Source organism: Homarus americanus, unplaced genomic scaffold (assembly GCF_018991925.1).
Source record: "Homarus americanus isolate GMGI-L3 unplaced genomic scaffold, GMGI_Hamer_2.0 scaffold48406, whole genome shotgun sequence".
NCBI lineage: Eukaryota > Metazoa > Arthropoda > Malacostraca > Decapoda > Nephropidae > Homarus > Homarus americanus.
This window is the reverse complement of record NW_024753828.1, coordinates 2,521,215-2,549,004: the sequence shown is the minus strand read 5'-3', so window position 1 is coordinate 2,549,004 and position 27,790 is coordinate 2,521,215. Positions and strand designations below refer to the sequence as shown.

The 27,790-nt window shown below is 35.6% G+C and overlaps 1 protein-coding gene across 2 annotated transcripts; it reads left to right on the top strand.

Moving 5' to 3' along the window:
- LOC121855514 (mediator of RNA polymerase II transcription subunit 7-like) lies at positions 1-27,506 on the top strand. 2 transcript variants are annotated; one of them, XM_042350490.1, is made up of 5 exons: positions 1-213; positions 5,093-5,132; positions 10,458-10,662; positions 24,436-24,693; positions 25,487-27,506. In XM_042350490.1, exons 3-5 carry the CDS (start codon positions 10,468-10,470, stop codon positions 25,700-25,702), a joined length of 669 nt encoding a protein of 222 aa, XP_042206424.1. In that variant the 5' UTR covers positions 1-213; positions 5,093-5,132; positions 10,458-10,467; the 3' UTR covers positions 25,703-27,506. The 2 variants fall into 2 exon arrangements, with proteins under 2 accessions (XP_042206424.1, XP_042206423.1); XM_042350489.1 differs by lacking the exon at positions 5,093-5,132 and having other exon boundaries at positions 5-213.
- The last annotated feature ends 284 nt before the right edge of the window (positions 27,507-27,790 follow it).

The following is a 27,790-nucleotide window of genomic DNA, read 5'->3' as shown; positions in this document are numbered from 1 at the left end:
ACCATTACATGTTGCTCACAGTATCGCGGCGGGAGAGATTCTGATCAAAAGGTCCCGACACCAGAGACAGTGAGCTCACAAACTTATATCAGCCAGACTTGTTGTTGTCGACTCAGTGCTGGTGCTGGGTGGGAGGTGTTGCTTCTCTATATGAATGGACTACTGACTTATTACACCTGAGACGAAAGGTCTTCCAGGATATCTGTGTTCCTGGTATGTATTTATAACACTGTTTTTGAAATTCGATTTTGTTATTTCTTTACTGTATTTACATATCGATGTAAGAACATATTTGAAAAAAAGTATACTTGGATGCAGCAGTCTGTTACATGATAACAAAGAAATTGCATTGCACTTGCATTTGTTCTCATTAAGCCTTATTACTTTGGGACAAATCTGTTACAATGAAATATTCCGACACGAGTGCTTACCAAGTGTTCCTCTAACCCTAACATTTTTACTTTTTCTTTTTTTACTTTTATCCTCTTCGCCACTGATCGGCTCGCTAGCGAGCCGATCAGTGGCGAAGAGGATAAAAGTAAAAAAAGAAAAAGTAAAAATGTTAGGGTTAGAGGAACACTTGGTAAGCACTCGTGTCGGAATATTTCATTGTAACAGATTTGCATAGCGTTAACCATATTGGTTTCTCAACCAGATTGATCCCCAAATCTAACTTAGTTAATGAGGTAATGTTTGAGCTACCACCAGAAGATGTTGTTAGATTTCATTAATTTTTTCCATTGATGTTCTTATTATAGGGTAAAGGTGTAGAAGAGGGTGACCACCAGAAGGAATTGTCCGAATTGGTTGAAACTTTTTCTACACACTAATATCATGATATTAAACACAAAATTGGAAATGAAAATGCATAGAACCTGACCTAACATACCCATAGGTTGGGTACGGTCCGACTAATTACTCAAATGTACACAAATATAGCCGGAATGAAGTCAAATAATGGTCCTAGATGAGTAAATCGGACTGCCAATCACTTCTCGACTACTATTTGGTGTCAGAAAGTCACAAAAAATTGGAAAACTTACTTTAATCTGAGTTAATAGATCGCGTGCATGTACCAACGGAGCGAGGAATTACCTAAATTACCCAAATGTACCCAAATGTACCCGCAATGAAGTCAAATGATGGTCGTACAAGCGTAATTCGGGCTGTGAATCACTTCTCGATTATTATTTGGTGTCATAAAGTAAAAAAAACATTGGTAAACTTAATTTAATCTGAGTTGTGTTGTGTGAGGTTAGGTTAGGTTAAGTTAGGTTAGATTAGATTAGATTAGAATAGAATAGAATAGATTAGGTTAGGTACATGCACTTGATCTATTAACTCAGATTAAATTAAGTTTACCAATTTTTTTTGACTTCGTGACACCAAATACTAGTCGAGGTTAGGTTAGGTTAGGTACATGCACTCGATCTATTAACTCAGATTAAATTAAGTTTACCAATTTTTTGTGACTTTGTGACACCAAATACTAGTCGAGAAGTGAATGGCAGTCCGATTTATTCATCTAGGACCATTATTTGACTTCATTGCGACTGCATTTGGGTACATTTGGGTAATTCCTCGCTCCGTCGGTACATGCACGCGATCTATTAACTCAGATTAAAGTGAGTTTTCCAATTTTTTGTGACTCTGACACCAAATACTAGTCGAGAAGTGATTGGCAGTCCGATTTACTCATTTAGGACCATTATTTGACTTCATTCCGGCTATATTTGGCTACATTTGGCTACATTTGGGTAATTAGTCGGACCCGGTTGGGTATGTTAGGTCAGGTTTTGTTAGGTTATATGCATTGGTTATTTTTATTTTTATTTTTTTTACAATGCTAATAACATTAGGTTAATATATAGGACTAACCCGCTGTACTACATAGCGTCGATGCAACCATATCATCTCACGTCCAGAAATGCCTCAAATTTCACCATATCATAGTAAGTTCTTTCTGTTTAATATACCGCGGAAGTTAGGTTAGGTTAGGTAGGATTGTTTGGTTTGGTTGGTTAGGTCTGTTCTTCATAACCACAAATGGTAAGTAGTGTTTATTTTAAAAAATATCCGTTTTTTAGCATATTTCCACAAACTACAACAGTGTCCACTATAATATAACAGTGAAAATCCGGCTTTTTTACAATTATTTTCAATCAATTTCGCCCGCGGGTTAGTCCTATATAATTACCTAACATTATATTAAACACTGGAATGGGAACAACAATGCATAGAACATAATAGAACCTGACAAACTTTTTATTTACTCTCCCGCTTCACATTTCTCCTCCCGGCGCCATTTTTGTTTACCTCACTGAATTCCTCTTCAAGAAACGTTTCCTAAATGATGGTGAAAGATTCCACGTATTACTCCTTGCCATTGCTGATGTATATCAACCCCAATATTAAGGTAAGTTGTTTAACACAAATTAATATGATAATGTATATTACCTAATAGAACCTGACCTAACAAACCCATAGGTTGGGTAATGTTAGGTCAGGTTCTATGCATTTTTATTTCCATTTTTTGTGTTTAATATTATGATATTAGTGTGTAGAAAAAGTTTCAACCAATTCGGACATTTCCTTCTGGTGGTCACCCTCTTCTACACCTTTACCTTATTATAGTATTTTAAAAGAGGAAACGTTTACTAGAACCTGACCTAACCAACCAAAGAAACCTACCTAACCTTACGTAGCTTCCTAGATGGGGGACTCTTTTTAAAATACTTACTTTACTGATAAAAACATCTATGGAAAAAAAATAACGAAATCGAACAACTCCTTCAAGTGGTAGTGCTGTTCTCAAACATTACCGTTTATGATTTCATATCTCAGTAAGGTAAAATTCCAGAAGAAATACATTACTATATATTGTTATTAAGTTGAAAACAAACTTTATATATAAGAAGTTCAGTAACGGGTAGGAACTGAAAGAAATAGGAAGACAAAATCAGAAGAAACTGAGAAGGTAATTGTTTACTTCATGTGTGTTCCAGAACCAACAACTTCAGGACATTTCACCATCAGAGATATTTTCTCTATATCCCTATATACAAATCAATATAGAGTTGTGTGGTTGACCTTTTCCAAATCTTTACCTCATTTTTTGCAATACCTGTACTGTATGTTCATATCTACAAGAGTAAAGTCAAACTTAAGAACAAGGAGTCATGGCAGTGTTAAGGTTGGGTGTTGTGGCTGTAGGGTTGTGCTTAGGAGGTAAGAAATCGTAAAACTGATTTTACTAGAAATTTATATTATCGTAGCTACACTTTATGGTCTTTTCATGCGGTAAGAAAGCATTTACGTTTCATTGTGACTTGTTCACAACTTGCTGGTTCAGGCACACAAGAGGTGAAGAGAGTATATATACTGTATATATATATATATATATATATATATATATATATATATATATATATATATATATATATATATATATATATATATATATATATATATATATATATACTGTATATATATATACTGTATATATATATACTGTATATATAACAGTCATGTTAGTGAAGGTGTCTATTACACTGGCATTTAAAAAAAATCAGGGTTTTTATTAACACATGTGTTAATGCATGAAATGCAAGTCTGGTGGAGGAGTGGGGAAAAAACGACTTTTAATTTACTTAACACTGAACTACATCTGATTTTAACTGAAACGAACCATTGAGTGATAAATAAAACAATTTTCTTAAATTATAATCTGTAAAATATAAACGGAATCAAACTGAATGTATGTGAAACATCTCTTGCACCTCTCTCATACACATGTCAAACTTGGTGTACAATACAAGTGGATTCACATTTCTCTTTTCTGTGCTCCCTCACTAGGTTTACATTATCTACGCCAAATGTTTAAGTAAAAATTTTGGCTAATATTCTGGAACACGGGTCTGGGTTAACCAGTAAAGAAAATTTTTCTTTAGATTATTTCTTTTAAATTAGGCAAAACTAACCAATCAAGGCTAATATATTGTTCAGAGCATTAGGTTAGGTTTGGTTGGCTCTGAGGATAAGGTAATGCTGAATTCATGTTTTGACTCGAATCAGGCTGTGCAGATCAGCAGCGCTTGGCACCCTGGACGTGCCCAGACTAGGGGCCGGGCAAGTGATTTTTCACGTCCATGTGCCCAGCACTTGCCTGGGGATAAGCTATTATTTTTAGTAGAAAATACCATAGCTAGATGGGAATTTGTCTGGTGCTGTGTGGGCCCTACCTCACTGTACATGTTTAACTGGGAAGGTTTGTCAATGGCCACTTACTAGCGGTGTACAAGGCTAAGCGACTTTGTCAGGGGCAGGTAACGGGCAATTTATCTTTACATTAAGCCTCTAGCCTGGTCAGTTGGTGTCAAGTTGTTAGCATTTCAAAAGAACCATCAAGCTGATAGGCTGTAGACGTGGGGTGACAGGAGTTATGACATCACATAGAGTGCCTGCCAAGTGATTATTGGGGGGGGGAGGTGGTAGTTAGGGTTGGTGATCGCTCCATGCAGAGGTGAGGTGATAGGAGTTATAACATCATGTGACAAGGGTTATTGCCACTATCACCATTTAGACAGACACAAGTGTTCTGTGAGTTGATACACACAATAAATTTGAATGTTTTAAAGTATTTGTTTAACTTTTCCAGTAAAAAATATCCAGCCAAGGGCAAATAATTAATACAGTATATCCAGGCAAGTAAATTTCAAAAGTCATTTGCCCTGGACAAGTAAATGTTATCTGCACAGCCTGTCTCAGACACCTGTACTGTGCTGTGTTGTATTTTGAAAACTAGCTTGATTTAGCTCGTGTTCCGTAGGCTATAGAAGGGAAGTGCAATTAAATGCCAAAACTTCTGCATTTATGATCATTCAAGTGAAGATTTATACAAATTCTGGACAAATTTTTCCTTAAGATTTGTTGCAATTGTGCCACTGCTGCTACCCCTTGTCAAATTTAGACAAACTATCACTATCAATGATTTTAGCTGGAATGGACCAACGAGCCTCATCAAAGTCTAGCCTATTTCTCATAAAATCAAACATACTGTAGTTCAATGATGGATTGTTTCAATTTGATGGAGCACATGGAGGCAGTGGCCTACCTGCTGTGATCCTAGAGAGGTAAGTTTTACTGGGTTCTGCATTTGTTATGATCAAAATCTAGCAAAATATAGGGTAAGCTGATTAGTACTGTACTTGACTACTTAAGCTTATTTCTACAATCAAGAAATCCCTAATGTTTTATCATAGTATTATACAGTAGTTGAGAAACAGTTTTGATAATGTATTCATGGAACAGGTAAATATAATGATACAGTACAGTACGTAACCTGTTTTCCATCATTTTGCAAATACAGCACTGTACGGTACTGTTAAGTCATCACTTAGTTTATACTACAGTACAGTACTACCTCATTTACAATCTGTGTAACCCGTACTGTACCTATATTGTTGACAGCATCGGTTGTTTTTGTATCCGCCTCCCGAGCCACCTATCCTTTCATTTCATGAACCATCTAACTGCATGGACTACTTAGTGTCATGTATATACGTACTGTAGAGTACAATACTGTAGTACAGTATATAATACTCCTGTCCAATTGGGGTCAAAAGTCTTGAACACTTAGCAATATCTGGCATCTACTGTACTTCTGAGTTATACATATATATCATTGGGATATACTGATACTGTACTTAATACTACTTGTCATCACATATTATGCCTGAACCACAAAATGGGATAAAACTCTCCTTATACCTAAGATCTTTGGGTACTTGCCTGCCAAATACTGTCAAGTGTTCAAGACTTTTGACTCCGACTATAAATCCAGTATTTTTGTGGTTTTATAATTTGTGTTAAAGTTAACTGCTGTACATTACTGTTGAGTACAGTATTTTTAGTAATTTAATGGAACATTGTGGGTACATCTCAGATGAAGTTGCATGCATTAACACACATCTTCACCAAAGCCTCCATTTTCTTAGTTTATCTTTTGTGGTGTGCCGATTACATTTCTCAGATCATTGTGGCTTTGGAAGTTTATCTTGAAATTATCCTTAAGCATCATGCCTCCTAAGCATGTTTTAAGTAACAAGGCTGTATTTGTGATGAAGAAGCAGCATAAAAATGTTAGGAACTCATCCCTCCTTATCCCATTAATTCTTATAGGAAAAATGGCTTTGATTTACATTGTTTCAGTAACTGCCACACTTTTCAGGGATGCACCCCGAATGTAAACCGGGGTACAGGTATTACAGTGCTTCGTTAAAAACCACTAATTTCTGTAGATTTGAATGTTGGTATGGCGTGATTCTTCATCATCCTTTCAGTGTATTGCATGATTTGGTGCTTATAACACATTTTAATTTATTACAGTAAATATCTCTTGTTACTATTGTACAGTACAGTATTAGTTTTATTATACAATTTTACATTGGAATGAGGTTTTCACTCCTAGCTTTATTCCTGTAGAACTGTACAGTATAGGTACACCATGTATCATGTCAACTTAGGTTGTGCTGTGCTATGCTCACAGTACTTTATTTTATTTATATAATTTGTTGATATAAGTACAGTACAGTAAATGTGAGTGAGCTGGTTGCTGCTTCTATGGGCCAGTTTATTTTGGATGTACGGTACTGTAATGGCTTTGAAGTTTTGGCAAATATACAACATAAATCTGCAGCTTCTTCCTTGAGTGGAGGTAATGGGAGAGTCAGTCAGTCTTAGAGAAGATGAGAATTGAGGTAATCTCTGTTAAGGGGGCTTTTTTTTTTCATATTGGAGGATTAATTTTCAAGGATTTTTAGATTTCATAATGAGTCTAAGGTTATTTCATTTACATTATGGGATTACTTTTCATTGTAGCTCTTACCTCTTAAATGTAAGCCTTTGATTTATTTATTCCAAGACTTCTTAAGTTTCTGGGACATGAAAGGCAACGTGTGGCAAGACCTTACAGTATATGCGGTACAGTACTGTACTGTATGTTTAGTAGAATCAGTAATTCTGTGATACAGTATATTTACTGCTGTACTTTATTCCTCAGGATGATTTATCTTCTCTTTTAATGTCTGGAATTTTTTGGAGTTAAACATTTCTAAGCAATGCTACATCAGAATTTTGAGCTAGACTTACATTATGGTTGGTTTTGGGCTCATTGCCATTTTCCAGTGGTTAATCCTGGTCGTGAGAAATGCCTTTTTTGGATATAGTTTCAGAGCCTTGTGGCTTGAGAGTAATTAGTCATAAATGAAGGATTGATTCTAAAATCCCTTTTCTGGCACAACCCAAAGTCAGACAGTTCAGATCCCTCCTGCTTCCTACACGTTTGTACAGTGGTCCCTCGGCTAACGAACACAATTGGTTCCACAGGGTCGTTTGTTAACCGAATCTATTATTTCAATGGGTAATTGGTTCCAACTCACAGAAAAAGTATACATACAAAGTACTGTATACCGGTAATAGAATTAACAAAACATTAAATATAAACTAAATACAGTACTGTACTGTACAGTATACTGTACAATAATAACAAAAAACAATAGAATACTGTACTGTATTTTAACTTATTTTGAGGTGTGTATGTCGTATTCCCAGCAGCTTTGTTTACATATCAAACAGCTGATTGTAGAGGCAGTCGATGATGACATGCCATATTCTTTACAGAGTGCATTGGTTCTAATGCCTTCGTGTTTCATAATAATTTCTGCACTGTATATTATCAATATGTTAACTAAATTTCAGAATGACCAATAATTTTAATGTAAAAATGCAAAAATATTCAAGAGACCAACAAACTGGATGTTCACTCACTGTAAACAAAGTTAAACTGAGAAGCGTTGTTGGGTGATTCAATCAGCTGATTGACGCACAAAAACTGTTCCCTGTACTGTATACCATATTTCTCGGCGTATAAGCCGAGGTTGCAAGCCCCCCAAAATTCATGGGGTCGGCTTATACAACAGATCTAGATCATGAACCTTAAAAATTTCTGGTGCATAGCAGCGAGACACCCTATTTACTACTCACAAACTTCAATGTGACTGCCCAATCAGTTGTTATTCTCTTTCTGAGAACCCATATATAAAACAACTTTGAAATACAACTTTGTTATTACAGTAGTGCCCCGATTTATGAGGTCAATTGAACCCACAGGGTACCCCGAAAAGTGAAAACCGTGTAAAGTGAACAACAGAACATATGGGATTAATTCCAACAGAGACTGGCCCGACCCCCAAACTCCACTTTTTCCGACACAATACCTATGTTGTAGTAAAAATAACATCTAAATTTTATGATGGTATGCTCACACAATTAATATTTAAGAGAAATACAGTCGCCAGGTTAATGTCCATTTAAATAATGGACTCAAATCCCCTCTTCCCAGCTCACTAGCTCCTACCTCTCTGATTAATGTTTGGGTGAAAACTCTAGATTTTAACGTTTAGTAATAAATAATACCTCAGACTAAAGTTAGGATAATATAATTGACATTTCTGGATTCCTTGCAGGTCAGGGAATATTTTGAATGTGAACTTCATATATTCTGCACAAAGGATAAAATATTTGCTTTGTGTAAACCAAATTATTACATTAGATCTAAAATTTTTATGTCTAATGCAAAATCCATGATGTTTATATTCAAAATGATCATCATATTGTAAGAATTCCAGCAATGTAAATTATATTCTGGCCGGGTAATTTGTATGAATTTTATGAGCTAAATAATAAAAAAAAAATTATACTTCACCGCGTATATGAGTAGATGCACCGCGGAAAGTGAAAGTCTGGTTCTGGCAAGGTACCGCGTAAATGAGAAATCGCGTGACACCGTGTAAAGCGGGGTAATACTGTATAAAGACATGAACTGAAATGGCCTAAAATACTAAAATAATAGAAATACCTGTACAGGGTACTACAACAGCGACATGACACGACTGTTGTTTATGATTACTGATGTGGTGGCTTGATCAGCTATTATTCACCCCAAGGACATTAGTGTAAAAGAAAGTGTTGAAATAAAAATTCTTTATTTAAGACATCAGTAAAAATGTTAAAATACAATATAGAATTGAAATAATTTAGAATCCTTCAAAATCTTCCTCTGAACTAGTGGTTCCTTCCGGTGAATCCCAGTCCTCCAACTCGGCTGTGGCTTCAGCTTCATTGTCATCTTCCTGGTGATAACGTATCCACACTCTCGGTTCTCGTTGACCCACTCGAATAATTTCTCCTCCAGTTCTGGTGACTGTTGTTTACCTCTTCTCGGGGCACATTTTGTTCTGGGGATGTCTATTAACTTTTCTTCAACCTTCCACTCTCGAACCTGCTTCTCATTAACGCCGAATTTTCTTGCAGCTGCAGAGCTGTTTGATGCCTTTGCAAATCTTACAACTTTTAACTTGAACGATGCGTTGTATTTCATTCGTTTTGCGAGTGGGGCCGTTTTACCATAAGGTTTAAAGACAACCACCTCATAGATATGGAAAATGCCAAGTGGAGAGAATGTGGTAAACAGATAAGAGGTCGACTATGAAGGTGAGTCGGTGCAGTATCGAACGTCAAACTGCTCGTAACGGTAATGCTCATAATGAGTCGGAGTTTGGGGATCGGCTTATACACGACATCAGCCTAGAACTGATATTTCAGCTAAATATTTGGGGGGTCGGCTTATACGCCGAGAAATACGGTATATTATCAATATGTTGACTAAATTTCAGAATGACCAATAATTTTGATGTAAAAAATGCAGAAATATTCAAGAGACCAACTTTCTTGATATTGACTCCACTGGAAACGAATGTAAACATAGAACTGATTACTGTATTGGCGGACTGGCCGATCAGCTGATGCGCACAACAAAACGTGTTTGTTGTAAGAATTTTGTTAATCGAAGTTATATTCGTTAATCAAACTGAAAATCCTTATGGGAACTAATTCGTTAACCAAAATTTCGTTAATCGAATGGTTCGTTAACCTCGGGACCACTGTATATTCGAGTACAGTACTGTACTGGACTGTTTGCCTCAGCTTAGATTTGTTTAAGTTTCCTCACAAATATTTAGACAGCAGGGCCATCATCTTTATGAGTGAGTGCTCAGTTAGGTACTGGTAGTTCCCAGCTTTAATAAAACCTATGGTCTTTAGGGATAACCAATATATACTCTCATTTTAGTAGAGGGCACAACAGGTAGGAGAGGGTGATTGGTTTATGCAAAAGGATTAACATTATTAACCCAGGCTGATGGCGGGGGGAGGTTCCTGTCCAAGAACCAAGGTCTTACTTCACCAGTAAAAGGGATTTATGAATCAGTATATCATTTTTGTTTGATATATTATATTTTTTATGTTGAGCATTTTTCTGTTTAGTTACTAAATTATTATTATTATTATTACCTGTATTTTCCTTTGGAAATATTAAAAATAACACTTGTCTGTTTCAGAACATTAAATATGGCATTACCAGCTGAAACCACCTCAACATCTACGTGGCCACTGCCTCCTACACAATATATTAATCTCTATACTGATGAAAACATACGAAGAGGAAGAGCTCCCAAGCCACCACTGCCTATACACAATGAATATACAATGTTTGGTGTCCCATTTAATGCAGATGATGCCATTATTAGGCCTCTAGAATCTCAGGTTAGTTATATGTGTTAAATGTAAATTTCCTAGAAAATGTCTTAAATATTTACTGTACATGAAGATACTGTTCATAGCTAAGTTTTTTTTACATTTATGTTTTCATAAAAAGTGTAATAACAGCTTTTAGTTCTCTGAAATAAAGTATTAATTACTGTATAAAGATAATTTCAATGGTACAGTAGTATAATACAGTAGTCCAGGGGGATCCCCAAGTTTGCAGAATTTTACTTCGCGGTTCTCGGTTATTAACGGATGACACCCTGGATGTACCCAAAAATGTCTGCGGGTAGTTTTATAGTTGCCGGCATTTTTGCGGCTGGGACAGGAAGCCAGGAATTTCTAGAGACAGTAATTTCCTTTAACTGTATTGTAAATATGTGTGTGTGTGTAGACACACACACAAAACACATACAAATAAATAATACAGTAATTGGAAAATTCTCTCACAAATAATCAGAAACAAATTGATTAAAAATTTGAGTCTACCCTCAAGTCCGTGCTCTATTACAATACTTTATTAATAGAGCACGGACTTGAGGGTAGACTGTCACATTTTTAATAAATTTGTTTCTGATTATTTGTGAGAGTATTTTCCAATTATTATTTACAGTGGTCCCTCGGTTAACGAACGCAATTGGTTCCACAGAGTCGTTCGTTAACCGAATCTATTATTTCAATGGGATATTGGGTAATTGGTTCCAACTCACAGAAAAAGTATATACAAAGTACTGTATACTGTACCAGTAATAGAATTAACAAAACATTAAATATAAACTAAATACAGTACTGTACTGTACAGTATTCTGTATAATAATAAGTAAAAAACAAAAGAATTCTGTATTTTAACTTACTTTGAGGTGTGTATGTCGTATTCCCTGCAGCTTTGTTTACATATCAAACAGCTGATTGTAGAGGCAGTCGATGATGACATGCCATATTCTTTACAGAGGGCATTGTTTCTAATGCCTTCTTCATGTTTCTTAATAATTTCTGCACTGTATATTATCAATATGTGAACTAAATTTCAGAATGACTAATAATTTTAATGTAAAAATGCAAAAAATGTTCAAGAGACCAGCAAAATCAATGGTCACTCCACTGTAAACAAAGTTAAACTGAGAAGTTTTGTTGGATGATTCAATCAGCTGATGGGCACACAAAAACTGCTCCCTGTACTGTCTATATTATCAATATGTTAACTAAATTTCAGAATGACCAATAATTTTTATATAAAAAATGCAGAAATATTCAAGACACCAACTTTCTTGATATTTACTTCACTGGAAATGAATGTAAACATAGAACCAATTACTGTATTGGCGGACTAGCCGATCAGCTGATGCACACAAAAATAGGTGTTTGTCGTAAGGATTTCGTTAATTGAACTGAAAATCCTTATGGGAGCTAATTTGTAAACCGAAATTTCGTTAATCAAACCGTTTGTTAACCGAGGGACATTTGTATTTGTTTTGTGTGTATGTGTGTGTTTATCACACACACACACATACAGGTACATATACAATACTACAGGTAAAAGAAATAATTGTCCTAAGGATAAACACATAAAGGGAATATACATCATTTCTTTGTCCACAAGTAAAAATGAACCCCCCCACCCCCCCGGTTCCGCAAATGTTATTCACAGTCATTTTGAGAACCTAACCCCCGCAAATTTGAGGGGTTCCCTGTACTGTACCTGTACTACAGGTAGTAGTACAGTGAAGAGCTGTATACCTCAAAAACTGGGTGATGAATTTTTCAGAAATTTCCAAAATGAGAGCATGAGGTACTGTCCAGTATGTAGCAGAAAAAGTATGATATACTGTAGGTATTTGAATAATTTTTAGACACAGTACAGTATTTAAAAAAAAACTCTTAATATAGTTCTGATTCAAGGTGATACTATATAATGAGCAAGTTTATGAGTTGTAAACCAATTTCCCAGGTAACAAATCTTGTGAATGGATTATAAAATCAAGTACAGGTACTTCTCGACTTACGACCACCCGAACATACGACCGCTGCTGTTGTACCAAAATTTTTTCAAATTACGTATTTTCGAGTCCCGGCGTTAGTGATTGTGCTGTGTACTGATAAAATTTTCATTTGTAATTCCCTTTAAAATGGCTGGCAAGTTTAAAAGTGAGAGTTTTGTGATGCTGAGAAGAAAAAGAGACACCCATTTTAGATTTTCTATGTATTATTTTCCCATTTTCGACTTACAAGTACAACCAATTCGACTTACTATCTGGATTTGGGTCCCTCATCCCGTCATAAGTCGGGGACTGCCTGTACAGTACTTGTAGATTAAAAGATTAGAATACAGCTCCTCCCCGACTTACGACCTACTCGACTTACAACCACCCGCACTTCCGACTTGCCTCAGTCGCACCAAAATTTTGTCAGCTTACGTATTTTCGAGTCCCAACGTTAGTACACAGACAAAATTTTTGTTTGTAATTCACTTTAAAATGGGTGGCAAGCTTAAAAGTGAGAGTTTTGTGGTGCCGAGAAGAAAAAGAGACACCCATTTTAGATTTTCTATGTACAGCTCATCCCCGACTTACGACCTACTTGACTTACAGTGAGTTCTGCTATAACGCGTGTTTTGATAACGCGAATTTGCTCTAAAGCGATTTATGAATTAGGAACGATATTTGTATAACGCGAACGCTTGTTTGCTATAACGCGATTTTTGCTTACTATTTCTTCAATTTTGTGGTATTAATTGTGAATATGGTAAAGAAGAATATCTCCAAGAAGCGTTCTGGTGATAGAATTCCTGGTGATGATCGTAAAAGAAAGGATATAACACTTGAAGAGAAGCTCGATGTTATTAACCTCAAAATCACCCTTCTCCCCCATCAAGTTACATTCATATTTTTTCAAGATAAAGTGTTACATTTACTGTATGATTTCATTATTAGATATGAATGTAACATTTATTTAGACTGTGCTATCCTTTGTGTTAGGCTAACTACTAAATTTTTTCGATTTCGAGTAATCTGCACCTAACCCTATTTTCTCCATAAGCCCTGTTATTTCTACTACGCGATTTCCTATAACACGATATTTTACAAGAACACAATTATCGCGTTATAGCAGAACTACCTGTACGTCCACCCGCACTTACGACCTGCCTCAGTCATACCAAAATTTTTGTCAAATTACGTATTTTCGAGTCCCAAAGTCAGTACACAGACAAAACTTTCATCTGTAATTCACTTTAAAATGGCTGGCAAGCTTAAAAGTGAGAGTTTTGTGGTGCTGTGAAGAAAAAGAAACCCCCATTTTCGATTTTGTATGTATTATTTAAGCATTTCCGACTTACGACCATTTCGACTTACGACCTGGATGTCGGTCCCTAACCCCGTCATAAGTCGGGGAGCAGCTGTATTATTTAAGCATTTTCGACTTAAGACCTGGATTTGGGTCCCTAAACCTGTCATAAGTCGGGGAGGAGCTGTATTGTTAATCTTCATAACAAAGAGGACATTTTGTATGAAGGTACTGTACTGTACCCTGAAAAGAGAAAATCTTGAGAGTCTGCCAGAATGGGAGGAAGTGTTTGCTTCAGTCCACTAATGTTTGACTTATGAAAACAGGTAAAGATGGACTAACGTGTCTGCTTCAGTCCTCGAATGTTTGGCTTAAGAAAATGGGTAAAGATGGACCAACCTCAGTTTCTAGTTACACAAGCAAGAGATCTGATGTGCATCTATGTCTTTTAGGGTTGTTATGATTTAAATCAAATAATTTAAATCACGTGATTTAAATAGATTTAAATCAGAGTAAAAAAATCATGATTTAAATCAAAATGTTTTTTTTTACTAATACAGTAACTGTTTTCTCTTTTTATTCTACATGATTGAAAAGTATATACAATGCAGTAGGCTAATAACATTATTTGGATTTACATAATTATGTACTGTACTATAGTCTGTTCTCTCCAGTTTTGTGAAACTTTGATCATATCATAAGGTCTCATTATTAATGTATATATTTACATGAAATATAATGTTAACTAAGATAATAAATACTATTGAAATTCAGAAGAACTGTAGTATTCTCTTCTCCCAGCATTATATATCAGTCAATAAGGAGCAAGGGGCTGTAAATTTTTGCAAAGCTAGAGTGAACAGGCTGTAGGCACTAGGCTACACATATTCAGATATTCTATTTTATCACATAGTATGTTCTTTTTAAACAACATAAGTATTATTTCTGATCAAAGAAGCATAACTGGTTTTGTGATAAAAACTACTAAGTCTGAAAAAGTCACTGGATCAGCACGTTGCTAATTATATATATGCAACAAATTCGCCCTTCCGAACATTGGAGCACGAAGAGTTTATCAAGATGAATAAAATGCGAAGACCAGGATATGTTCCACCTAATAAGACATCAAATTGGAGGGTCTCTTTTGGATCAAGCCTACGATTCAGTGATTAAGAATTATTCAGAAGAACTTAGTGGGAAAACATGTTACATGGCCATGGATGGATGGAGTAATATCCATAATGAGCCTATAGTATGTATAACTTTAACAGCGGACAACCGTATTTATCTTGCTGACTCTATAGACACAGAATCAAGACACACAGCTGAATATCTGTTGAAATTAGCTGAATGTGCTACAAAAAAGTGTGAAGACAAATTTGGATGCACAGTAAGCTGTGTAACAGATAATGCTGCTAATATGGCAAAAATGAGAAGTGAATTCGGACAAGATAAATCCATTATAACATATGGTTGCTCTGCACACCTGTTAAATTTGCTTTCACAAGACCTGCAAATCAAGAACATTAAGGAGCACATTACTGAGATCATTAAGTTCTTCAGAAATCATCACAGCCCAGGATCTTTGTATAGAAGAGCAGGAGGAACAATGCTAGTAATGCCATCAGACACACGATGGAACACAGTGACAGATTCTATTGAATCTTGTTTAAAGAACTGGGAGACCCTTGTCAAAGTGTGCAAAGAAAATATTGAAGACATTGATAAGAAAATTGAAAGGAAAGTTAATGATAAGGCATTAAAAATAACTGCAGAAGACTATTTAGAGAGACTTAAGCCTATTGCTGTGGCATTGGACTGTGTCCAGAGAGAACATACCCTATTAAGTGATGCTGTAGAAATCTGGGTAAAACTGAAAACTGATATTAAGGAGTATTTAACAGATAAGAAGGATATGGATAATTTTGAAAAAGAATCAAAGTAGCATTGACACCTGCCCATTTTCTAGCTAATGTGATAGATCCAAGGTATCAGGGCAGACATCTGACTCCTGAGCAGCAAGACATTGCAGAACAGTGTGTGTGAGAGTCTCTTCCACATTTCCTTTCAACATTAATGTCCTTCCATGGAAGAAGTGCACCATTTAAAGAGGTCTATTTTGGTAAAGATGTTGTAAAATCTCTCTCACCCCTTGCTTGGTGGTAGTATTTTGCCAATGATATGACAGAAAATGTAATGGATGTTCCTAAGCAATTATTTACAGCTGTTGCATCATCAGCAGGAGTTGAGAGAATTTTTTCCTTAATCCTATAAGAGCATTTATGTTGAATTTCATTATTACGTTTGGATTTGTGCACTCAAATGTAAGATATGTTTCCAGTTTTCTTTTATTTTTCAAAAAGAATATTATTGTGTTAAATTCCATTGGTACATCTACTGCATAAATATCTTAATGCCAATTTTCTGTTTATTATCCTGAATAAGCTTTGGTTGAAAAATACTGTTTTTATGGTTTAAAAATAATATTTTATTGCAATTAGTAAAAAAAAAAATCAATTTAAATAAAAAAATCCGATTAAAATCAAATAAATCGATTTTTTTTTATTTATTTATTTTTTTTAAATCATGATTTTTTCCAACCCTGATGTCTTTGCTTTTTCTGGAAGCTAAGTGCTCCCTTTATATTTAAAATTTACTACACTGACTGGTGGCTACACAGTCTAAGCTATAAGTTTTATGTACAGTACAGTATTCAGTGGGGTATGCTACAACGAACGGATTCTACTACGAATATTCCTATAACGAACGGTTTTACCTATAAAATTGAGAATGCTATAACGAACGCAACTCCTACAACGAACGCGGATGAATACAGGACTATTTCGTCTGGCGCATGAATATTGTTGTACCGCGGCTCACATAAAAAGCGTCAGGCGCCATGTTGGTTCATTGTGTAGTTAGTGCACCACTGAACTTGTTGAAATTTCGTCTTTTGATGTGGAAATTCGTGTTATTTTTATAACTATTTTGTTATACAAGTGTACAATTGTAACAATGAATCGTCAAAAGCGAGTGAGAAAGCTAATAACCCTTGAAACTAAGAAAGAAATTATAAATAAACAGACAAAGTGCCTGTAAGACAGTCACCAAAGAGGGCTAGGAAGGATGACTCCTCTCCCTCCACCTCTTCTCCATAATTCTCTCCTCCCCCCTCCTCCTCTGCCTCCTGTCCTGCATACTAACAACACTATGGTAAGATAAAGTACCGTATTTTTTACAATTTCCACATAAATTTTTCAGTGTTAAGTGGTTGTATTTGTGGGCCTGGAACGGATTAATCCTATAACGAACTAATGCTATAACGAACGAGGTTCTAGAACCAATTAGATTCGTTATAGCATACCCCACTGTATACTGTACAGTATTTTACGTTAATTATACAAGACTGTGTATGTACATTGTTAATGAGCCAGTTCTGGAGTTGTTGGAGTGATACATCTTCATGAATTTATTAAATAATTCAGATATGTGTGTAGTTGCCACCCCCATCACATGAACATGGTCGCTGTTGCCTTGTAAACAATATAACATGTGTTATCTGTTGGTGGTGATTTTTTATTTTTTACTTTCCTTTTTAACTATATACTGTATTGTACTGTACTGAGGAGTTTAGTATTTCCTCACTTTCTGTTGGGGGGATAGATTCCTGATGACCATCACGAACAATGAGGTTGATTATTCCATGACTTACATGTATTGTAATGCATGAATTACTGTACGTATATGAAAGATGTGTTCCAACATCAAATATAAACTACTGTACAGTATAGTAAAACCTCGATAAATTGGAATTCACTTTTTTCGGACTCTGAGATACTCTGGTCACCAGAAATAATTTTTTTTTTAAGAAATGGGGAAAGATTAAATAAAAAATCTTATGAAATGAACAACACTTACTGAATACTGTACAGTGGTCTAATCAGATTTGCTATAGGCCTACTGAGTATGTAAGCAGGCTGGTGATTAATAATTTACAATATTACTTAAGTGATGATAAATACACTACAATAGTATTTATTAAATGGTGATAAATACACTGCAATAGTATTTATTAAGTGAAGATAATACACAACTGTACTGTACTAATTTACTGAGTGTTGAGGACAGACATTGTGGTGTTCAGTGTGGGATTCTTTTTTCAGGAAAGCTGATTCTTTTAGGATAATATTTTATCAACCTGGCACCAAATGATCCTAAATTATATGAGAATTGTGGTGGAATTGCATAAAGAAGTGTTAAATGAATCCTGTGGGAGAGAGCCACCCACCCATGCTACCCCTCACCCCTCTGCCCGTTGCTCCCAGATAAACATTTGTCTTCCACATACAATATACTCCTACACTTATTTGTTCTTATTTTTATCTTTATAGTGCTGTACAGTATACAGTTATCTCTTTATTCTTGAGACAAATTCTTTGATAACTTACACATAACACTTAACTGTAAATAACAATCATATCGGTGAAAACAGTTGTTGACAACCAGATTTATATGTCTGATTATCAACCCAGAGCGTTCTGTTTCATATTTTTTTTTTACTGTTGATGATTTTTTAATAACCTTGGGGACACTTAAAGACCTTAGTTGTTGAAGTGCAGTAATAACATAACAACAACTGATTTTCTTTAAACAGTTCAGATAAGCAGAGTTATCTCCAACTCCCCCCGCCCCATATATTCGCCTTTTTTTGACTTTCACATTTTTCAGACTGGGGTCTGCCCCAATTAGTCCAATTTATCGAGGTTCTACTGTATTTGAAATAATTTTTCTCATTATTTTTACAATAATATCTTACAAAAATACTGTGCATTAATACAGTAGGGTCAGAGAATACTCATTTCCATAATATGCAATCCCGCTTATATGCATCTGACCCCGTGAACCGCCCTTACACTTTGGCCTCTCTCTCGCACGAGCCAACCTTCCCAGCATCTCTTACTAGCTCAGTGTGTTTATCACTTGTATGTGCTCATTTGAGAAAATATCAAATAAAATCTTTACAATAATCAAATGTGGCTTAGAAATAAATAGAATATACATAATATAAAAATTTTAAATGAGAAAAATGAAGAGCATAGGTGTATGTGTGGGAAGTGAATGTATGTATTGAGGCAGTTAGCTATAACTGCATCACCGCCAACTCCCCACCCAGGTGCACCCTCCCTTCCCATATGTGATGTCACATTATACACACAGTACTGAGCTGCAGCAGCCACACACGTCTGTGAGTCAGCTTTGTGATTGCCCAGCTGAACTGTTTCATGTAGCCCATAGGATGGTTTGAGTGTTTTTACTACTTTTAGTGTGTTCATGTTATACCATAGGTTTAATATTTGTTATTGTTTGTATATTTAAAGTGTTTGTATGGTACTGTACTGTAGGCTAAAGCATTACCAAGGCATCCTTCTCTCTCTCGCACTAGTTCCGTCAAGATATTGGACTTACTAAGGAGTTGCGTATCAAACTCTGAAGTTGCGTGTCGGTTACCTTAGTACAGTATAAAAAGGGGATTATACAGGGGACCTGAATACACGTGAATTTGCACTTATGTGGAGATCCCAGGAACGTAACCCTCGCATACTGTACTGCGGTCAGTACAGTGCCATCACTTTTGTGTTTGTTTTTACTGAATTTTAAGGGACAAATTGGGAACATCCATTATTCAGAGGATTTACTGTATTGTATATGTATTTATATAAGTGCACACTAATTAAGCATGTACTGTATGTATGTTGTTGTAGCTAGCTTGGGATTATTTGCAGTACAGTACAGTATTCTTTTATGTTACTGGTTATGCTAATTCATGACAATAACAGTTTCTTGTCCAATAGTATTTCAAATTTGTGGTATGCTGCTGTACCTGAGTGATTGTTAAATGCATGTTGTGGAATTGAATATTTGCATACACTGAAACCCCTCTAATTCAATAATTTTGGGGTTCTACCCTGGTTGAATTGCCCAAAGGCAATTTGGTCAGTAAATTTAGACATTTTGTCAAGATGGTGGAGGTTTTCAGCAACTCAAATGGATAATTCAGCCAGTACAAAAAACAATTGGCATCCAGTTTGCTATTATTACTCTTTATCTTATATCTACATTTATTTAAAGTAAATTTTGTTAATTCTAAAGGAAAACAAAATTTTTTCCACACAAAAGACAAATGGTACAGTACATGGAGACTGCACAAAGATGAAGTATCCCTCTAGGGCAGTGTTTCTCAAAGTTTTTCACTCCATTCCCCCCTATGAGGAACACTCAACATCCTCATGGCCCCCCTTCAGTTCTTTCCCAAGCCCCTCACAAATAATGATAAAATAAACTGTTTTGGTTCTCTTCCTTTATTTTAATGTTTTCAATCATCAAACAGAATGCATATTTTGTTACAGTTCAATGGGATGGATGACATTACCTCGAATTCTGGGAAGTACCTTTTGAGTTCACTTTTCAAGGATTTCAAGTGCTGAATTCAAGGCCGGATTCAGGAGTGGGCAAAGTGGGCAGCTGCCCAGGGGCTTCCACATATTACAATATTTTATTTATTTGTTTATTCATTTGGATTATTTTTATTTTCATTCTTTAAAATTCATGTTTATCTATTCCATCACGTAAAACTATGTTCAGCAAGAAGCGTGATAGAAATTAGGTTAGCTACTCCTTGAAATTCATGAATACCTGGTTTTCCTATGAACCGTATATTTTTAATGAATGCTATTGTTTGTGTTGCTAATAATATATTTAGAATTCCACAAACACATATTGATTAAAAATAAACCACATGGACTAACGAAATTGAGATTAAAAAAAACAAATAAAATATTTTTTTCATTATCACTTCCATTACGAATGCCATCAGGGCGCTGTGTTCTAATTTCCTCAATATGACTGCACATGGCTTCAAAATTCTCCAAAGAAGTGTTCAAATTTCAAAATTTTCCCAGGGGGCTTACAGCGCCCCCCGGAACTCCCAGATGTTTAGGCTCGCTTCACTCGCCACCCCACCCTCTTGGGTAGTTATAATGAGGGGGGGCCTCCACAAAGAGGCTACCCATGGGCCTCCACAGGTCTAAATCTGGCACTGGCTGAATTATTTAATTTTTGAGTGATGGGTCAAGTAGATGATCCTCTTCAATCTCGTCAAAAACAATTGAGATATTCTCAAACGTGGCAACATTTCCTGCACTGACTTTGCTTTGTCAATTCTGGAGTTTGTCAAGAAATGTGCGAATACAATCCATGTGGTGAAACACATTTCTTTCCTTGCCTTGTAGCCTGTTTAGTTGCTCAAATATGTCTGCCAGGTACGCAAGACGTCGCTCCCACTACATCTCGTTGAAGTGACTTTGTAGATCATCCTTCCCTTTCATTTCCTGGAACAACTTAAGTTCTCCCCGAAGTTCGAACACTCAATTCACAACATTACCCGTGGAAAGCCATCGCACTTTGGAGTAAAAGAGGAGGGTTTCATGCTCTGAATCCATGCCTTTACAGGGGTTCTGGAAAAGGCGAGAGTTCAAATCTGCTTTCACAAAGTTGACACATTTTACCACTGCCTCCAGGATCTTGCAAAGGGCATCAGGGAGGGTTTTCGATGCCAGTGCAAAACGATGGATCATACAATGAACCCCTTTGACATTCAGAGCTACTTCCTTGACGCGCTTCTGTAACCCCGATTTCGATCCCAGCATCGCCAGAGCCCCATCAGTACAGCCTCCACAACAATTTTTCCAGGTGATCCTGTTAAGTTGTGAAGAAAGAAGTCAACTTTTCTATCACATCTAAAACTGTTGTGGTAGTTTCAAGCTGTGTACAGAACAGATATTCATCCTTGATGTCACACAAGTAGCTGTGCACAAGAACTCACATCCGTTGACTCATTCAACTGTATTGCAAACCTACCAGTTGGAGATGATTTAATCTCTTGTATCACTTGTTCCATGATATCATCTGACATTTCACTAATTCTCCGTTTCACCGTGTCGTCTGACAAGGAAATCTGCCGAATCTTACATTCACTTGCCTCTCCAAGAACCCGTTTGATCATCTTTAAAGCACACGGCCTTCTTCTTTGCTATTTCAATGGAAACCTCGTATGATGCCTCAACTACACTTAAGTTCTGTTGTTGGAAGGCAACACTCTCATCCAGTCTCTGTTTTCCCAAACTCCGTTCATGGCGCTTGAAGAAAGCGGGGTCTCTCTCCGCTTACTGGGGGTGGATTGTCGTCTGATGATGCTTCGGCTTACTAGGCCTCATGGAATTGTTCCCCAGCACTTTGAAACACAACACACACTGAGGTTTCTTGATGCCATCAGCAAGGATTGATGTAAATCTGTAGTTAATATATTGATCATTGTACTTCTGCTTCTTAGTAACACTGGCAACCATTGCAATTCTAAGGAAATTATAAAAAAAACAATGCCAAACAGACAGAAACAGACGAATGATAAAGACTAAAAATTATAATAATAAAAAACAGAAATATAAGACTCATGAATCTCTTGGTTTTACAAAAAAATTTTAATCTCTCTCTCTAAATGTTGACTAGTTCTTTAAAAAACAGAATGTCACAGAAACAGATGAATGATAAATACTAAAATTTATATTGATAAAAAACAAAAATGAGAAAATTATCCGAATGGCAAACACACAAACATGCATGAAGTCCATGCATTATGTATGTAAACATACATAAAATGCCTATGCAATCACACGTAAAACATACACATACAGTCCACTCATATTTTCCCAATGATATCTTGAGCAAGACTGAGAACATTTGGTCTGATCACCACTTGTAAGGCAAAGACAGGAACTAGAATCGTGCAATCTGAGTGAATCCGTTGGAAATGAAAAACTAGCTGCTGCACCATACTATGTACTGTAAATACCCCCTCTATCAAAACTGTACCGTACGGGTATTATGATTACAGTACACAAAATGACAAAAAAGAAGAAGAAAAAAAGACAAATTTAAAAAAAACGATATCTCCCCTAACAAGGTAAAGTAACAAGAAAAGAAAGTTGAATCAGAGTTTCCACATTTTCTCCAAACATATATACTACTTACACTAGCCCACCATGGCCCCCCTAAAATCTTGCCGTGGCCCCCAGTTTGAGAAACACTGCTCTAGGGCAATGCTTGAGGCGGTGCTCCTCTGCACGAAACCACATGTTTCAATTTGACAGCTGCATGGGTAAATGGGGACAGTTGGGTCTCAGTATAAAAAATTGCTGCATAATTCAAAATTACCAAATATGTCCAAATTACTGAAGGTGAATTAGAGGAGTTGGAGTGTACAGTATTTGCATGGATATTTTTATTATCATTGTTACTGTAAAAGTTTTTAAGAAAATGAGAGCTAATGCATTTAAAATCAGTTCGTGATAGAGGAGACTGGATATTTTTCAACACGTTCAGAATGTTAGTGTCTTAGTGTTCAAGTGTAGCCAACAGTAACAAACATTATTTTCCAGATATACAGTACAGTACATTGTATGTATGTATGTTCATTATTTTTATTATTTTGTCTGTTCTATAAAAGTGTTTTTGTACATATCTGAGGCTGTTGTTTTACACAGTATTCAGGTTCCATAAACTGCCAACTTGGTGCCAAGTGATGGAAAAGTCATGGGAAAAAATCTGCGTTTGTCTGTACAGTATTGGAAAATGTTGTACCTCATCTGAAGATCAAATGTAAAGGTTTATCCTTGAGTAGAAAGAGTTCCAAATTCCATTGTAATTACAGTTTAAATTGTAGATGTATTATGTTCAAATAAAAGTGTTAGAACAAAATTTTCTTTCCAGAAGTTCAATGGCATGTATCCAACACTCTCAGTTAGGGAAGACTTTAAGAGTCACCCAAAGAAAGTAGGGGAGTAGTACAGCAAAATATTGCTCAAGGCTTTCATATATTCCTCTTTATATGACAAGTGTATGTTACTGGCAAAGTGTGAAAATCAGGCATTGTATGAAATGCCTAACCTAACCAGGTTATGGGAATAAACATGTATAAACAGGTCTCATTTCACACATTGTTGATTTTGTTAATAAACAACACTATGTATTTATCTTTGTCCTTTTAATGCTTTGCCTAAGGCATTTATATAATTTGTAGGTATTGTATAGAATGCCTAGGTAAAGTATAAAAGATCAAATTAAAAGAAACTTATTTCATACTTTGCCGAAAAGTTTCTAGGCAGTGAATGGAATGCCAAGGCATTTCATGCAATGCCTGATTTTCATACTTTGCCAGTAACATACATAATTGTTTGCAAATTTCTGGGTTATGAAAAATCATAGAATTTCTAGCTAAGTTTGTGGATACCATGTACTGTATATTGCATATACTCATGTTAATTTTCTTATACAATGTATATTGAATTCTGTGGAGCTCTTGATTTAACACCATTCTTCACACCAAATTATTAATACTATACAGTATTAAAAAGCTAACAAATTCTTATCTTACAGGCCATCCGTCGCCTTTACCCTCAAAACTTTGACCATCGGAGGGAACTGAAGAAATTAAACCATTCTATATTAGTTAACTTCTTGGACCTTTTGGACATCCTTATAAAGTGTCCAGACTCAACAAAACGTACAGACAAGATCGAGGATATCAATATTCTATTCATCAACATGCATCATCTGATTAATGAATTCCGACCACATCAGGCACGAGAGACTGTGCGAGTCATGCTTGAAATGCAGAAGCGGCAGAGACATCAGGTATGTTTTCAGTTGCACAACTACGCACAATAGCAACTTTCTTTCCCAGATTTTGTGATTTATAGAATACGTAATCCCACATAATGGTATGAGATAATCATATTCATCTATGCATTCACAATTTTCATTCTTGTTATAAAATTCTCAATTCTCTGTCTTCTGCTCCCATTACAGTTTGGCATTGATCTGAGGAAATGTTTGATTTTGCCCATCTTTTCTGTAGATTGCATTTTTTTTTTCAAATTCTGTCACTAATAATCCCTGTATTAATGCCAAAGAATTATAACAAGTTACTAACATTGACTGCTACAAGGATCTGTAGAAACAGACAAAGAAGAATGCTCCAAATTTTTTAAACTTCCATCCACAGATGAAGAGGCAGGCAATCTTGCCACTTCATCTCAATAATTCCATCACTCCCCACCTTAGCTGGCCTCTATACACAGTCTCCTTGACCATCTTGGGATTATTTTATGTTTAAATATTTACTTTTACCAATACTGTAGTAATATAAATTAGGTATTTAATTAATATATGTAAGTGAAATTATTTTGACCAGAATCTAGCTCCTGGACATAACCACTACGTATTTATATCATTAGGTCTATGGTAAACTTGTGTACACTGTACTGTAAGTTGCTTTCTAGACTTTACTTTTCATATGTATCTCTGGGTATTTCCTCAAGTTTTTGCAGTAAGTAGGGAAGCTGGATAGTGTTCTTAACTTAAAGTAGACTACAGTATTGAATTTTGTGTTCTGTTTATAAAAATAATTCAAAATGATTTTATACAGGTTGCGGAACGGTTAGAAAGACAAGAAGACGATGTGAGTAGACTTGTTAGAGAAGCTTTGGCTTCTCTTCCGGACAATGTAGACCTTGATTCAAAACTACTTGTGCCTTCCGCTGAGGAGCTCCAGTTAAGGCCAAAGAATGATGGTGGCAGTGCTGCTGAGGATAAGTGCTCAAGCTTAGACAGACTCATGTGCAATATTGTGGATGCATTGTAGAAAGATACTAAAGAATTATACATATAAACAATTCTATATTATATAAAGTATCATAAGATACTGTTGCAGAAAGTGCCACGAATATAGTAATAATAAAAGATATGATTTTGATGCAAATACAGTAATATATTTCGTGAAAGTGAAGGCTTTCACTCGCTGACTGAGAAGAATGTTGATGCAGAAGTTTTGTAACTTTTATATGTCCACATCTCGTATTTATTGCAGGAGTACAGTATATGAAGAAAAGAAAGTGTCTTACCAAATTTTACGATAGATATTATTTTGAGGATTAATTTCAGCATTATGTGAGAAAGAATTCACTACAGCAATATTATTGATAGTTCTTGAGCTATTGTAATACTGTAGTTTTATTTTGTTTATAAAACCCAATGAGATTTTATTGGGAAAGTGAAATTCAAGTTTTCTCTATTATGTCCAGTTTTAAATGTTCTGTCAAACTTATTCCAAAGTTGCAGGCTGGCTGGAAAATAGATATTTAAGGCCCACAGGTCTTTTCTTTAGTAACCTGTGAGAAAGCCTCCATAGAACACTTTCAAGCAGAGCCTGCCATATTCAGGGGAGTGTTTATATTCTGAAGCAGGGACATTGTTTTACAGGGATCACTGAAAAAGAAATGCAGAACAGCTTCACACCCAGTCTAATCATGTTTAATGTGGACAAAACCTGGTACAATAGTCCTTTGAAATTACATTCGGAAAGCGAAAAATTTCACCAGGATGAATTCTTGAAGCTGATTTGGTAATACAAGTATATTACAGTACAGTCCCTAACCATTCCTCTGTATTTAAATGAGATATTTTAGGGACTTTTGTACTGTATAGAGAAAAGCTAGTTCTTAATCTCAAGAATAGCTCATATCCACCCTAGGAGTTGTAATTTACATTTATTTTATTTCTTATTTATTATTTCACCACTTATTAGCACTGTAAACAAAGTTCTGGGAATTTAATATGATGCAATAACTTATATGGGGCCAAGCATGTTTTTCATTTTTACAGGTAATATGTATCCTTTATTATAGAATGGAAATAAGTGTACTGTATTACTACAGTAATACTGTATATTCATTATAGATGTTGGCTCAGTATTTCACTGTTCACTTTGTTACAAATCCCATCCAGTTTCTCGTAAACACAGGGATAATGTTATTACTGTACTGTACAGCATGTATTTCACATATTTTGTTTATTATTGTCTCAAAGTCATTGTGTACACCAAAAATTATCATAACATCATTTGTGGCATTTTAAGACATTTTGAGTTCATTTTATTATAGAAACTTATCTCCTAATTTATAATGGGAGTCTTTAGTAAAAGGTGATCCAATTTAAGAAATAATGATTTATGAAAAGTTTTTAAGGAATGGAACCCTTTTGTAAATCATGGAATGCCTGCACTGTACCTGTATTAACTTTTTTATTACTGTTACCTAAATATACTATTTAAAAAAAGAAACCTGTTCACTTCTGTTTAACTACATTTATTTAAGTGGCAACTATGAATCTGACATTAAGCCATTTATTAAAGATGCCATCAGCCAACTAAAGCAAGCCAACCTACTAACAAATGACCTTGAGAGAGTTTTTTTTTTTAGGTAAGTCGGGTTGGTGTTACAGGTTGTACCTCTCTAGTCCGGTAACCTCGGGACCTAACCGGTGTCGGACCATGGAAATTCACCCTTTTCCTGGATAGATAGTGACTTGTGCTTATGCTTGGAAGCACTAGCACCACTTTCTCTGCGTCATGGTCTCTTTTAAGACATATTGAAGGGTTAAATGTTGTATAGTAGCTTCTCAAATTTCACGAGTTTTTAATTCAATGTATTTTATTGGAACACACAAAAAAAATAAATACAAATTATGACGGCGGAAACTTGAATTTCGACGGGTTTGAACGGCCCGCCAACGTGCAGACGATGTGCATAATCGTGTAAACAGCGTCATTTCTCTTATGTACAAAAGATTCATTATTGTTTATTACTGAATGTCTTTTTTATTGAATTAATGTTTATGTGTGCAAAATGAGCAATACAATTCATTAATAATACGTAGAATATTAAAACACACG